The 15064-nt window shown below is 49.3% G+C and overlaps 1 protein-coding gene across 1 annotated transcript; it reads right to left on the bottom strand.

The window, feature by feature from the left end:
- Nucleotides 1-2098, bottom strand: GPR25 (G protein-coupled receptor 25). The gene has a single exon (XM_059413066.1). The coding sequence runs from the start codon at nucleotides 2009-2011 to the stop codon at nucleotides 899-901; it is 1113 nt and encodes a 370-aa protein (XP_059269049.1). The 5' UTR covers nucleotides 2012-2098; the 3' UTR covers nucleotides 1-898.
- Between the last annotated feature and the right edge of the window lie 12966 nt (nucleotides 2099-15064).

The following is a 15064-nucleotide window of genomic DNA, read 5'->3' as shown; positions in this document are numbered from 1 at the left end:
TCAGGCTAGCAAGTTTTTATTGAGAACGGTAACTGACACGGACGATTCTGGTGTCCCCGGCTGAGTGATAGAGAATTTGAATGTCTGGTGAAAGATTTCAGAATCTTCTGTCCAGAGGGAAGGGCCAAGATAATTTCCAGAGTAGGTCCATCTGCTTCATGGGGATGGGGAGAGGATACAAAACTAGGGTAGGCCTAGCACTTTCGGGGAAATTGTCAGGAGGAATTAAGTGGACAGTGCACACTGAGGCTAGTCCCCACGGCTTTGGTGAGCTTTGAAAATGCAAACCCCGGGGAAAATGAACTGATAGTGACTAATGATACAGCATAGACAGCTACAAAGATGACTAAAGGCAAAAGGGCATTCAATTCCCATATTCTGCCGAATTTTTTGGAGAGTGAGAGGGCCAGAGGGTCTGACTTCGAGAAGGTATTTCTCAGAAGGCAGTGGCTATTGTAGGGGTTCAGAGAAAGCATAGCTGGAGATGGCATAGCTTTTGGGGGGTGGTGGGCTGTGTCTGGTATTCTGACCAGCTCCATTCCCAATGGGGCAGAGAAGGAAACCATTTCCCTTCCTTCTACTTGGCGAACCTGTGGGTGTCCAGATTGCTGTCTGCTTCATCTCCTTAGACCTTTATTGGACTGAAGAAATCAGCCCCATTGCCCACTGGGCTGAGAGAACGGCTGCTCTCAGCAGGCTGGTTTGGGGGCGGGAGTTCCAAAAGCGCTGAGGTCCTGAGAAAGCTGATGGAGGCGGCCCTGGGAGTCCAGGCAGGGCCGGCCCGAGCGCGTTGCCGGCAGCAGAGAAGGCAGGTCTGGGGAGTTTCTCCCGCTCGATTCCCCGGGGCCTCCCTCCCCTGCGGGCTCCGGGGCCGCCACCTCCCCAGGCGGGGGACAAGCTAGAGCAGGGCCGGGCCAGCGCTAGCCGTCCGCGCTCTCTCGCAGCTGCCGGCGGGGCTCCGGAACAAGGAGCTGTCGTCCCTGGAGAGCGAGGACGCCGAGCTGCCCCCGCGCGCCGGGCGGTCGGGGCGCCCGCAGACCCCGCGCCAGGCCCGGGCGCGGAACGAGCGGTCCAGCAGCAGGTAGATGAGCGGGTTGGCGCAGCTGTTGACGAAGGCCAGGCAGGTGGCGATGCTGAGGCCCCAGCGCAGCGCCAGCAGCAGGCCGCAGGGCAGCGGCAGCGCCCCCAGGCGCGCCAGGTGGAAGACGGCCCGCAGGGCGCCGAAGGGCAGCCAGGAGCCCACGAACGCGCCCTCGACGGCGAAGATGATGCGCAGCGAGTTCCTCCGGGCCCGGCCCAGGTGCGGCGGCCGGCGCAGGCGGCGCGAGATGAGGCAGTAGCAGACCAGGCTGACGCCCAGGGGCAGCGCGCAGGTGAGCAGCAGCAGCAGCAGGCTCAGCGCCTGCAAGGCGTCGGAGGGCTCCTCCCCGCACTGGCTGCCCCGGCCGCCGGGGAGGGGCTGCAGCTCCCGGTAGGCCAGGGAGGGCAGGCCGGCCAGGAGCGCCGTGGCCCAGACGCTGCAGCAGGCGGCCAGCGCGCAGCGCCGGGTGCGCAGCGGCCGCGCGTCGAGCAGCTTCACCACCGCCAGGTAGCGGTCCACGCTGAGCCCCGCCAGCAGCAGCGCGCCTGCGCAGCGCGTGCCGGCCAGCGCGAAGCCGCTGAGCTTGCACAGGCCCTCGCCGAAGGGCCAGCGGCCGCCGCGCGCCGTGGCCACGGCCCACAGCGGCAGCGTGAGCACGAGGCCCAGGTCGGCGGCGGCCAGGTGCAGCACGAAGGTGTCCACGAGCCGCCGCGGGCCGCGCCGCCCGACCAGCAGCCACACCACGAAGGAGTTGCCCAGCAGGCCCACCACGAAGGCCACCAGGTAGAGCACGGGCACGTAGGCGTAGCTGTAGGGCAGGTCCCGGACCCGGCACAGCTCCAGGTCCTCCAGGTCCTCCAGGTCGCCGGACCCTGAGTAGTCCCAGGACGGCGTCCACGGGCTGGGGGTCCAGGGCTCGGTGAGAGGCATGGCGGGGGAGGACCGCGAGGCCCGTGGGGGACGCAGCCTGGGTGTGGGCGGCGGCAGCTCTGAGCGAGAGGTTGTGTTGTGTGTGTGTGTGGGGGGGTGGGTTGCTCTTCACGGCTGGTGCCCAGCACCTCCCTTCCTGCCACCCAGACCGAAGCAGGTGGGTGGGCAGGAAGGTGAGGGAGGAGCGGGGTGGCATGGGAGGGGCAGGCTCCTGGGTAGAGGCCTACGATTTGGGGCTGGCCCCAGGGGAAGTGCAGGGAACTCGGCAGAGGAGACTTGGAGAGGGTTCTTGGAGAAAAGGTCCCTCCCAGTGGGAGCCCTCTGGTCGGACGTCAGGTTGCAAGAGTTGGCGGGTGCCCGACAGCCCCCATCTGTTTCCATCTCCCGCTTGGTTCCCGTCGGTGCTCGGCTCTGTGGTTTCCTCTAGTTTTATTCGAGGTGAGGGGCTAGAACCCTCGCTGACGGTTTTGTAAGGGGGCGGTGTTGCGGCAGCCTGCTGCGGGTTCACGTGTTCTCTAGGAAAAAGGGGTTCTGCTGTCTGGTGCACAACAGGGCCAGGGTGAAGGGGGGTCTCCACCTGGGAGCCCACTTCCTAATCAGGAATTGGCCACCAGAGCTCTCCAGCTGTTTTTAGCCTCCTGAGGCACCAGGTTAAATGTCCTAACTCAAAGAGTGGCTTTTTCTGACCAAATCAGCTCCTTATGGAGCCACACGGGAAGGTTTTAAGCTAGAAAGGAAGGAGTATCCAGACAGAAAAGGTGAGGGGCCTGGGATTTAATCCCAGCCCTTGTTTATCTGCCCTCATCTGGCCAAATCTCCCTGTTAAGCCAAACACAGATGTAAATTTAGGACGAAAGATGACTCAAGATGGTACCTAATTTAGAGCAGATTAGAAGTCAGAAGTTTCGAGGAGGGTGAGAGCCCTTATGGTAGGAGTCAGGGGAGGACTGATGAACCGGTGAGAGTGACGCCTGGCCTTGAAGGGGGTTGCCCCCCGCGAGAAGATGGGGGGTGAAGGAAAGCTTGCCTTTTCTCCAGGAGGTACCCTCTCTTCTCGCATTCGGTAGGTTGCCTTTTCATTGTGTGCATGGTTTCCATTGCGATGCAAAAGCCTTTTAGTTTGGTGTGCTGTTTCTACAGCAAGGAATTCTGGGCAACTCTAGTTAGGTCCAGATCCTTTTTTTAAGAAAAATTTAAAAAATGTTATATATTGAAGTACCGACATACAATATTATATTAGTTTCAGGTGTATTAAATAGGGATTTGACAATTCTATACGTTACGCAGTGCTTAGCACCGTAAGTGTATTTACCGTCTGCATGATACTGTGCAATGTTGCTACAGGATTAGTGACTATATTTCGTACGCTGTACTTTCCATTCCTGGGAATTATTTATTTTATAGCTGGAAGTCGGTACCTCTTAAACCCCTACACCTATTTTGCCCACCCTCCAACTCTCCTCCTTTCTGGCAACTACCAGGTCTCTGTATTTATGAGTCTATTTTTGTTGTTTATTTGTTCATTTTTTTTTAGGTTTTATTTTTTTTCTTAAGATTTTATTTATGTATTTGACAGACAGAGATCACAAGTAGGCAGAGAGGCAGGCGGCGGTGGGTGGGGAGGGGGCTGGTGTGTGGAAGCAGGCTCCGTGCTGAGCAGAGAGCCCTATGAGGGGCGCAGTCCTAGGACCTTGAGATCATGACCTGAGCCGAAGGCAGAGGCTCAACCCACTGACGCACCCAGGTGCCCCATTTTTAGGTTTTATGTATATGAGTGAAATCAAAAATGGCATTTGCCTTTCTCTGAAAATTTCATTTGGCAGGATCTTGGTCCTTTTTTATGACTGATATTTCATTTCATATATATATATATTTTTTATGACATATTTCATTTCATATATATATATATAATTAGAGCATATATAAAATATGTAGAGAACACATAGACACACCACATTTCCTTTGTTTGTCTATCAGTAAACACAGGCTGTGTCCACATCTCGGCTATTGTAAATAATGATGTAATGGGGGCACCTGGGTGGCACAGTCAGTTAAGCGTCTGCCTTCAGTTAAGGTCATGACCCCAGGATCCTGGAATCGGGCTCCCTGTTCGGCGGCAAGCCTGCTTCTCTCTCTCCTCCCAACTCCTGCTCTCTCTTGCTATCTTTGTCTTTCTCTCAAATAAATAAAATCTTTTAAAAAAATGATTCTGCAATGAACATGGAGTGTAGATGTATTTTCGAATTAGTGTTTTCATTTTCTTTGGGTAGATATCCAAATGTATGATATTTCTATTTTTATTTTATTTAATTAATTAATTTATTTGGTAGACAGAGATCACAGTTAGACAGAGAGACAGGTAGAGAGAGAGGCAAACAGGCTCCCTGCTGAGCAGAGAGCCCGATGTGAGGCTTGATCACAGGACCCTGAGATCATGACCTGAGCCGAAGGCAGAGGCTTAACCCACTGAGCCACCCAGGCGCCCCAATATTTCTGTTTTTATTGAGAAACCTCCATACTGCTTTCCAAAATGGTTGTGTCTATTTCTGTTCCCACCAGCAGAACCCAGAGGTTGCCTCTCTACCACATCCTCACCAACGCCTTGTTATTTCTTGTGTTTTTGGTACTAGCCATTCTGACTGGCGTGAGGGATCGCCCATTGTGGTTTTGATTTGCAATTCCTTGATGACGAGCGATGTCGAGCACCTTTTTAGGGTCTGTGAGCCATCTGGGTGTCTTCTTGGGAAAAATGTCTACTTAGGTCCTCTCCCCATTTTGGGTTATTTGTGGGTTTTTTTTTGATGTTGAGCTGTTCTTTGTATATTTTGAATATTAACTCCTTATGGAATAGGTCATTTGCCAATATCTTCTCCCATCCAGTAGGTTGCCTTTTCATTTTGTTGACGGTTTCCTTTGCTGTGCAAAACTCTTTATTTTGGTGTGGTCCTGATTGTTAATTTTTGCTTCTGTTCCGGGTCTGAATTCTTAGCAGACATCGCTCCTAGGAGAGACACTGTGTTGGGACCAATGGTTCTGTGTCTGTGCCCACTGAGAGCCCACCACACTGTCACCAGGAATGAGTGACTGACTGACCTGTTGGGCGCTCTGGTATGAAAATTTGAGGCGGATTATCGATTTTGATTCGATTCACTTAACAGTGAGCACTGTCATGGAGCAGGCAGCATGTCCGGCATCGAGAGAGCTGCCGTTCTTGACCTTAGAGCCTCGCTGTTGAGGCAGGAGACAGATACAGATGCCCGGGCAGTGGCCAGCATACCCGACGTCAAACTGAGAAAGGCGGAAGTGCTCTTGGAGGTTAGAGGAAAGAGCAATTACTTCTTCTTCTTCTTTTTTTTTTTTTTTTTAAATATTTTATTTATTTATTTGACAGAGATCACAAGTAGGCAGAGAGAGAGGAAGGGAAGCAGGCTCCCCGCTGAGCAGAGAGCCCGATGCAGGGCTCAATCCCAGGACCCTGAGACCATGACCTGAGCCGACGGCAGAGGCTTTAACCCACTGAACCACCCAGGTGCCGCAAGAGCAGTTACTTCGGATGGAAGAGACATCAGAAAAGGCCTTCCAGGAGATAACCCTGGAGTGCAGGTCCTGGGAGGAGCTGGAAGGTGAAATAGAGCAGCAGGACATGGGCCCAGTGTGACCAGAGCCCAGGGTGGGAAGCGGGTGGCAGGAGAGGAAACAGGAAAGGTAGCAGCATGCAGGTCACAGGACCATCTTGATTTCACTGTGTAGGTAGTGGAGAGTCACTGGACATTTGTGAGTAGGGCATGACCTCTTTCTGTTTTGAAAAGGTCACTGGCAGAACTGTGGATTGGACCGGGGAGAGGAGAGGCTCAGGCCAGGGAGAACCCAGAGTAGGCTGTCGTAATTCTTTGGGTGTGGGGGGAGAGAGAGCACCTGAAATAGATTACCGGTGGTGGGGACAGAAGGGCGAGCATCAAGAGATCATGATAACGTTGCGGGTCTCAGCAGAGAGGAGTCAACTATGGGCATGGGGTGGCTGTGTTTGGGAACTATATGGATGCCGTCCCATTTGCTGGGCTCAGGGAACACAGAGGGGCCCGTGCGTGTAGGTGTCCTGTTTCCTGTTGTTTCAAGGTTGGGTCATGAAATAATAAATGATCCAAACCAGGGCATTTCTGAGAGCGAGAGGATCTATGGTAATTAACCCGGGCCATAAACCAGGACTGCTCTGGGCAAACTGAGACACAAAGTCATTCTAGCCTGATGTCCCTGTGGTCCACGAGGGTCCTCAGGGAGTGGGAAAGCTTAAGGAGCCTTGGCCGTGCCCATATCCAGGCCATTCTTGTCAAGGTTGTCTTTCCCCGGCCAATTACAAGAGGTAGAGAGACACACTGTAGAGGAGAGGCCGGGGAATGAATGGTTTTGGCTCCACCCTCCATGGGCATCCCGGGCCTCGAGCTTGAGTTTCCTCTGAAGACCTGCCCATAGGGTGGGAACCTGTGGGGGCTGCTGGAGATTCAGAACAGTTTTGCTCATCCCTAGAAGGATTTTTCTTTCTTTCTTTTTTTTTTTTTTCCTTCACATTCCATTTCAGAAGTCCTCCACATACTTTTTTTTAACACAACAGTTTAAGAATCGTTCGTCATTAGAATGCACGCAGTTTCATTGTCTGCTCACCGCCAGGTGAGAAAGAAGAATGGGGCAAGGGACCGAGAGGGAAGCCTGGGGAGGGGGGTGAGCGGGAAGGAGAAGTAGGTTGTTTATTAAAAACACAGATTCTTGCTTCCTGGAGCTGTGGTCTCATACCCAAGGGAAGTGTGTGGCCCAGAGCACATGGCAGATTCTCTGTGCTACTGCTGAGCCCTGTGGGTCTTTGTGAACCTGTCTGGATGCGAGGAAGCAGAAAAGGCCAGAGCTGGAGAGATTTCTATCCAACTTTCAGTCACCGAGGCCAACTCCACGATTCTGCTTGCTCTCCTCCTGGGGTGGGGGCTGTTGGTGGTGGATGTTCCCCCGCAGGATTAGAAGAAGTCAGCTACTAGAACATTCATCCTGCTCAGCCAAGGATCTTGGCCCTCTCTGGCAGGTGTCAACAGAGCAAAGCAGAGGTGGTCTTCCCTCTCCCTATACCTCACCCCCAGGAATCTTCTCTGACCTCCATCCCTTAAGGGTCTTCCTCTCTCTGGACCAGCTTTGTTACATGGGTCAGCCCTGCCTTGCCTGTAGAGCTTCTCTCTGTCCCTCACTGTGACTGACAGCAGAAGAGACAGTAAATATCTAAGGCTTTGAACTAGGTTGCCTTCAGGAATAGGTTTATTTTTGTTCCTTTATGAGCTATCTATGTAAGCTTTTACAACTTCTTCCCCCACTTTGAATTTTTCTATACACATAATCTTAACCCTTCAGGAAAAATTTTGAACATTATATTTGCCTTTTTCATCATAAAGGCCAAATAAGCAGATTATAGACTGAGTAAGGTATGTCCACCCAGACCCAACACAGAGCGACCATATGTAGCATTTTGGTGAATTTGTTTCCAGCCAGAGGAGAGAATCGATTTGTAATCCCATCATTCTTGGATTTTCTATTTTTTTCACATTCCATTTCAGATGTTCTTCACATACTTTTTTAACACAACAGTTTAAGAATCATTAGTAATTAGGGTGCATAGTTTCATCGTCTGCTTATTTTAATGCCATATAAACCTACATTTTTCTAGGTTGTTTAATATTTATGTTTAATATAATGTTTCTAATAATTTGACTTGGGATATTTTGGATTTCTCCAGTATTTTTTGCTGTTACAGAAATTCGTAACAAATAACTGCATTTGTGAACTTTCTTTTTCACACTGTTCTCATAGTGTAGTGACCTTTGTGAAGGTCACAGGCTGTGAAAATGGCTCAATGCAGATGCTTATAAAGACCAGGAATTGTACGTATGGCATCATATGAGGGTTTTGGGTTCAACACAATCTTGTCAAAAATATTCTTCAGTAAGATTTTTTTCCACTTTAATAAGTAGGGAGGTAAGGGCGCTTGGGTGGCTTAGTGGGTTAAGCAGCTGCGTTCGGCTCAGGTCATGATCTCAGAGTCCTGAGATAGAGCCCCGCATCGGGCTCTCTGCTCAGCGTGGATCCTGCTTCCTCCTCTCTCTCTGCCTGCTTGTGATCTCTCTCTGTCAAATAAATAAATAAAATCTTTAAAAAAAGGGAGGTAAAAATGGTTCCTTCATTTTAATATACATTTCTTTGAATGTAAGATTAAAAGTCGTTCTGTACTTAATTCTTCTTATGTGAACTGTCTAATCATGTCCTTCATACATTTATCTACTATTTTTTATATGAACTATTTAGGATTAAACATTGTCCCATTTAATTCAAATATTCTTTCAGATTTTTTTTCTTGGCTGTTTCCTTTATTTTTAATTTTACATTTTCAGCAGTTCCAGAGTTTAGAATGTTACTTTTTCTTTGGTCTAAAAACAGTCAACAGTATTATTAAAAAATAACTTCCTAGCATCTTTTTTTAATCCACCTACAGTGTAAATGTGGTTTTTTTGCTTTTTTTAGATTTCTAACTTTCCCAACACTATTACATTAAAAATATTTTTTTAAAAACCCTGTTCTCCCGGTTGTGATATCGAATTTATCGAATATGTATTTTATGTCATTATGTCTGCCTGTGGTTAGTGAACAAACAGAATGGGTCTGATTAGATCAGTGGCAGGAGTCTGGCTTCTGTACCAGCTTTATGACTTGGCAGCGGTGCGATCTTGGGCTCCACACTCCACATCTTAAGATGGATGTGATTGCATCCACCTGATTGGGGCTTGTGAAGATGTGAGCCAGTGCAGCTCACACCCGAGTGGGGTGTGAGCAGGCATCCAGTAGATGCCCTCCCTCTCTCTGGGCTCTGCACCCGCACCCCCAGCACCCCGCACTCCTGGCCTGGGCTGCATGGCAGAGGACCTCTCGTTTCCCCTGCTTGCGCCACCCCTCCTCCCCTCCAGGACACGAGGCTTTCTGTGCACATAGTAGGTGATCAATAAATGCTTTTGGAATTGCATTGGGAATCCAGAGATATCCCCATCTAGGGGAGTGGTCTTAAGCCTTGGACAACCAGAGTTCACTGGACCTGGTGTCACTGATGGTGAATTTCCCAGGGTGACAGAAGGCTGCGAACTGCTGACAAGGCCAAAACACAAACAGATGGCAGGATGCCAGTGCAGCTGTGGTTCACAGGGAGATTAGCAGTGATGGGGACCTGAGTGGGAGGAAAACCCCACAAAGCCATGTGTCCTTGTGTGTCCACACCCTCTCTGGATAAGTACTGAGTGGGGAGTGTTCTGTTTTATTCACTATTACTGACTGGTTGCCATGATGAGGTTTCCCATAGACCCCAAGCCCTGAGCCCCAGAGAGGATCCTCCGGGTGCGTGGGAGGGTAGGTGGGCAGGGAGCCGCAGGTTAGCGAAGACCGCGTTCCTGCCCCTGCCCCGCAGCCTCACCCCCCGAGGGGAGGCACACACTGGGGAACGGGCCCCACCCGGGATGCCAGAGGCCACGCAGAACGTTTCAGATGGTTGATCATTTCCGAAACTTTCAGGTGCTAAATATGGGGTGGCTGGGAAAGGGCAGCCTCTGAGTTGGCCACGGGCCTTTGGGCTTCAGCCCACACTGCTGAGGGGTGACTCAGTGTGAAAGCCCGTGGCCCACAGCTGTGCGTCTGTCTTGGGATGTACCCCAGACTTCGTTGTTGGCCTTTAGGAGCCCTGGGGGAAGAATCAGAACGGATGTGGAGGGTGAGGGCAGGAGCGCGGCTTCCAAGGAAAGGAAGGCTCCGCTCTGCAGGTTTCCGCAGCCCCGAGGTTCAAGGCCGAAACAAAACCATCAGAAATTTAAAAGACAGGCACTAGGGAAGTCCCTTAATATAAAACTGGCCCCAGAATTTGTTTGGAAAGGAAGTAACATTTTTCTCTTTGTAATTATTCTGCCCACAGAAGCTTCTAAACTAGGACTTGCAATGACTTTTCAGTGATTTTACAGAAAGTTGGTTATGGGAAAGTTAGTGTGAATTTTCAGTTACTTGCAGCAGGAATTCGGCTATGTTCCCTGTGGGTTGCTAGGGACTCCCCCGCACGGGGCCGCAGTTCTGCCACAGATCAGTGAAACCTGTTTCTAAGGTCACCTTCAATTCAGACTGATGCTGGAAACGGCCCCTGCCTACCACAGGGCGAGCACTCAATGAGGCAACATAATGGACACAGTGCTTCCTCTCCGGCAGCTAACACAGTATTAGAGGAAATGAACTGCAACGTACAAATATCTTTGATATGAGGCTGACTGGGATAGCCCACATTATATCAAGATCAAGGCAGGTCAGCCTCTCTGAAGAAGAGGTCTGTGTTATAGGAAGGGCGACATGAAAGACAGGAGTGAGACCTTTCGTGGTCCCAAGCAGCAAAAGGTTACAAATCACCTCAATACCCCAGCCCCATCCTCTCTGCAACCGAAAACCCAAACAGTAAACTAAAATAAATATGAGAAAGTCCTTACAGTTCGATTTTTTTCACGATAACTGTGATGAGTTATTTTGAAATGTCGATTTTTTCTGAGTTTTGGTGCCTGTTGGATATGTGACTATCAGATATTCTGATGTTGCTGAAAAGCCAACTTGCGGCAAGCCTGGGAGGGCTAAAACTGCTGAACTCAGGAGCTTGAGTTTTATACGGTGAGGATAAGGCCCCTTGGGAGTTTTTGACTAATGGGGAGGACACGGTGAAAGCAGTGCTTTAGGAAAACCCAGGACTGATTGGCAGCACTGTTTGTGGGGGAGAAATGGAATCAGGGAAGGATGAGTCGGAGGGTCTTGCAGAGTTGAAGCAGGAACTGTTGGCACCTGACATGAGGCTGGTCCAGAAAGATGAGGAACAGACTGACAGCGTGAACACGGACAGGATCTGGTGGTTGTCCAGGTACGAGGAGGTGTCCTCCGTGGACAGAGGAAGCAGACAGACAAGACTGTGAAGGTTTCAGCCATGGTGGCTGGACATATACCAGGAAGGCATTGGTTTTACTAGGAGGTTGACAGTGTTTTTAAACTGGTTGAGTTGGGAAAAATCTTAAAGGAAAGAGGGTCACGTGGCTGGCTCAGTCCGTTAAGCATCTGCCTTCGGTTCAGGTCATGATCCCGGGGTTCTGGGATCGAGTCTTGCTGAGCAGGAGTCTGCTTCTCCCTCTCCCTTTGCCTGCTGCTCCCCCTGCTTGTGCTGTCAAATAAATAAAAATCTTTAAAAATAACAGAAAAAAGAAACCGGTTGGGTTGGGGAGAGTGGAACTTCCAGGTGAGAGGCGGAGCTGGCAGTCAGGTGCCCGAGTGGGGCTGCAGGGAGCTTTCGGGCTGGAGATGGAGGAGCTGTGCAGAAGGGCCAGTCGGAGCTGGTACTGAAGACCTTCTTAGAAGGGAAGTAGAGGTTGAGCAGGGCCGGAGGAGAACTAAGCCTTGGGATTGCCTATAATTTGCGGGGGGTGGGGGCAATATGAGGAGCTAAGAGAGGAGGTAGGGGAACCGAATACCATTATGTCACGGTCACTGATGGTTTGAATTTCCAAGCTGCACCCGGGTCCCCTGGAATGGTCTATATAAAGCAGAGGGAGTCAGACCAGGTTAGTCAACGTGGGGCTGGTATTTTTAGGCAAAAATATCTATAGTAGGAAATCAGTGGTAGCCTGGCAGAAATCCGACTAAGTTTTGGGTGTGATTTTGAATCTGGACTAGGCAGTCCTCCATACATTTATTCATTTGACACATCATTCTTGAATCCCTATTGCATTTAGGCACCGAATGTAAAGGTGAAGAACCCAAGCATGACCCACCTGATATGCACAGAGGTGTCTATGGTCCTCCCAAGTGTTCCAGAGCAGCCCCCTGATGAGACTGCGAACTCGGGTTTTCTCTGTCTGGTAGGAGGGGACAACAGAGCAGCAAAAGGCAGTGCAGTGCAGCGGTCTCTGGCTACGAACGTGAAGAGGAAGCATCGTACGGTCAGCTGGCTTTGTCAGATGCTGACGATCTCGGAAAGTAGGCCTTTAAGGTCTGTCACCAGAACGATGCCTTTGCAACTCAGAACTCAAGTCTGAAGAAGACTGGGCTAGGACGGGCCCCTTATTGGCTGGTGATGCAACTTAAGTCTTACATTCTTTATATAAAGTCAGTTTTGGTAAGAGTGAACTTGCTTATGAACAAGAACCTTTTAACTCTTCATAAGAAGGGGGCTTATCTGTCCCATGCTTCGGGTCCACACCTCTCTTAGAGCATAGTTTATCAGATGCTTGTAAAGGTCTAACCGCATCCGCCTCAAGACAGGGGCTCCTTGATGGAAGAGCCCCCGTGTCTTTGTGACCTAGTCTCTCGCACCTCATTACTGTTTCCTGGATACATTTGATCAGGCTGTCAGCAGAATCCTTTTCTTTCCACCCCATCCGTACTTTCTCCGTTCCTCTCTTCTTAGGAATCTAGATGTTTAAGAGTGTAGGGACCCACCAGGCTGATTTTAGCCATTTTGGGGTTGATGCTGGCTACAGTTATTAGGCAAGAGAACAAAATCCACTGTAACAAGTTCTTAGCGTTCCCTCAGTGGTGAATATATTACTAACTAGTACAGTTATCAGACCTCACGTAGTTTTCTTCCACCACATCCACAGCAGTGGAGGTCATGCACCGTGCGGCACAGCGAAGGGGAGGGGAAATCAGGTTTAGACTTGAGCTGTGAGGTGGCCACTTAACTAGCTTTGTGTCCCTGGCGGTTACTGACCTCTGAAGCTTGATCATCCCCATCTGTGAAATGGAGATCTTGGTATCTCTTCACAGAAAGAAAAGAAGTACTTTCACTTCATAAAGCAGTATTATAGTGAAGAGTTTCTGCTTGCTTGAGGGTTGAGAGCCACATTGCCTTTCTCATATAAACAGGCAGACCATGAATATGGGTAACTGGGTGGGGTCAGGAATCAGTGCCGCCAAACAGAGCTGGAAACCAGTTGTGCTGCCAACGACACAGGCCGTGCTGTGCGTCGTCCAGCCCCGGGTGCTTCTGACACCAGCAGGTGCTCCTGACACCAGCAGGTGCTCCTGACACCAGCAGGTGCTCCTGAAGGAAGAGCAGATCAGCCACCTAAAACAACAGACTGCGGTGAAGCAGAATGAAGGACAGCCGTATTTTAAGTACCACAGCGGCTATCCTTACCACAGTAAAAAACACAAAAGTCTTCAAACATTTTTTTTTAACTTGTTTGCTTTTATCTTCTTCAATGGAAAGTGGAAGAACTCTTTTTTCTTTTTCTGACATAACTATAAGCCACTGTGGATAGAGGTAACGAGTTACAGACACCACAGTGACATTAAACACATACGCAAGCTAACTCTCGCTGTCTGCGCATCTGGACGTGGAATGCCGAACCGCCAGAAGGCCTGTGCCCCAGATGCCAACAGCAGACAACCGGAAGATTCTAGATAGCCTTAAGTGACGAGCAGCTGGGAAGTAACAACCGAGGCGCACGCCACCCTCCCTGAAATGATAAGAGCATTGTTCATTTGTTTCTTTTAAAGGCAAAACTGCCATTAGAAGATACAGAGTTTTATATATTTCTTGAAGATTTTATTTGAGACCATGAGTTCGTGAGCAGAGAGAGGGGCAGAGGGACAAGCAGACTCTGCACTGAGGACACCAGGGTGGATCTCAGGACCCTGAGATCAGGACCTGACGTGAAACCAGGAGTGGGATGCTAACCGACTGAGCCACCCAGGTGCCCCAGATTAAGATGTGTTTTTCCAATGCCTGATTCCTAGGTCAGAGTATTATAACTCTGTTTCTTTTGCTGGTTATTCTTTATTATTTTGCCGTGTGCACAGGTTACAAAATAAAAATGTTCCTGTTCACTGTAGAACATTTCCCTTTACCTAGGTTTTGTTTGTTTTAAGATTTTAATTTAGTAGAGGGAGAAGAAGGCTCCCTGCTAAGCAAGGAGCCAATGCAGGACTCAGTCCCAGAATCCTGGGATCATGATCTAAGGCAAAGGCCGATACTTAATGGACTAAGCCACGCAGGCATCCTTCCCTCTGCCTTGTTAAGAACTGTCAAGCAGCCAAATCAGGGAACACGCTCTCAAATTATGAGTGGGCTCTAGGGTGCCATGGTCTGTGTAGACTTCTCTAATGCTGCATGAGTCTTCAGGTTAAATATTTTTATTTCTGAAAATCAAGGCACTGCAAAATACTATGGAAGTTACAGCTGGGTTCTGAAGCTGGGGTACCCTATCAGAGGACCTAAAGGTAGAGAACCGCACTTACAGTTAGCAACACCAGGTATTTCTTCAGGTATATAGTTGTGTATGAAGACTTTGTTGTTGTTTTGTTATTAGATATTTTTTTCTTAATCGCTCTGGACTGAATGAATATAATCCACAAAATCAAAGTGAAACTTAGAGAGTAAATCAAGAACTGTTCATTAGCCGTTCAATTTCAAACGTATAAAGTGTTAATTCTGGCACATTTTAATCATTCACCAAAAGAAAGGGATTTAACATGGACAGAAAGCTGTATCATGAGCACAAGCATTTAAACTCCACTATGTAGGTGGTCTGAGCTAAGCACAGAAAGTTACAGACTTTTTAACATTGCCTTAAGTCAGTATTCAGACAGTGTCTAATACTACCAAAAGTTGCCTCTTGTGAATAGTCAAACTGTTACATTTAAACATAGGTTAAGGGCACCTGGGTGGCTCAGCAGGTTAAGCTGCTGCCTTCGGCTCAGGTCATGATCTCAGGGTCCTGGGATGAGTCCTGCATCGGGCTCCCTGCTCAGCAGGGAGCCTGCTTCCTCCTCTCTCTGTCTCTCTCTCTGCCTGCCTGCCTGCCTACTTGCGATCTCTCTCTCTGTCAAATAAATAAATAAATAAATAATCTTAAAAAAAAAAAAAAAAAAACACATAGGTTAAGAGGTAGGAAAGCTATACGATGAGTTTACCCAAGTTCAAATATTAGGGAAAAAACACACTTTATTCAAAAAACAGAAAAG

Source organism: Mustela nigripes, chromosome 10, assembly GCF_022355385.1.
Source record: "Mustela nigripes isolate SB6536 chromosome 10, MUSNIG.SB6536, whole genome shotgun sequence".
NCBI lineage: Eukaryota > Metazoa > Chordata > Mammalia > Carnivora > Mustelidae > Mustela > Mustela nigripes.
This window is presented reverse-complemented; position numbering and strand designations above follow the sequence as displayed.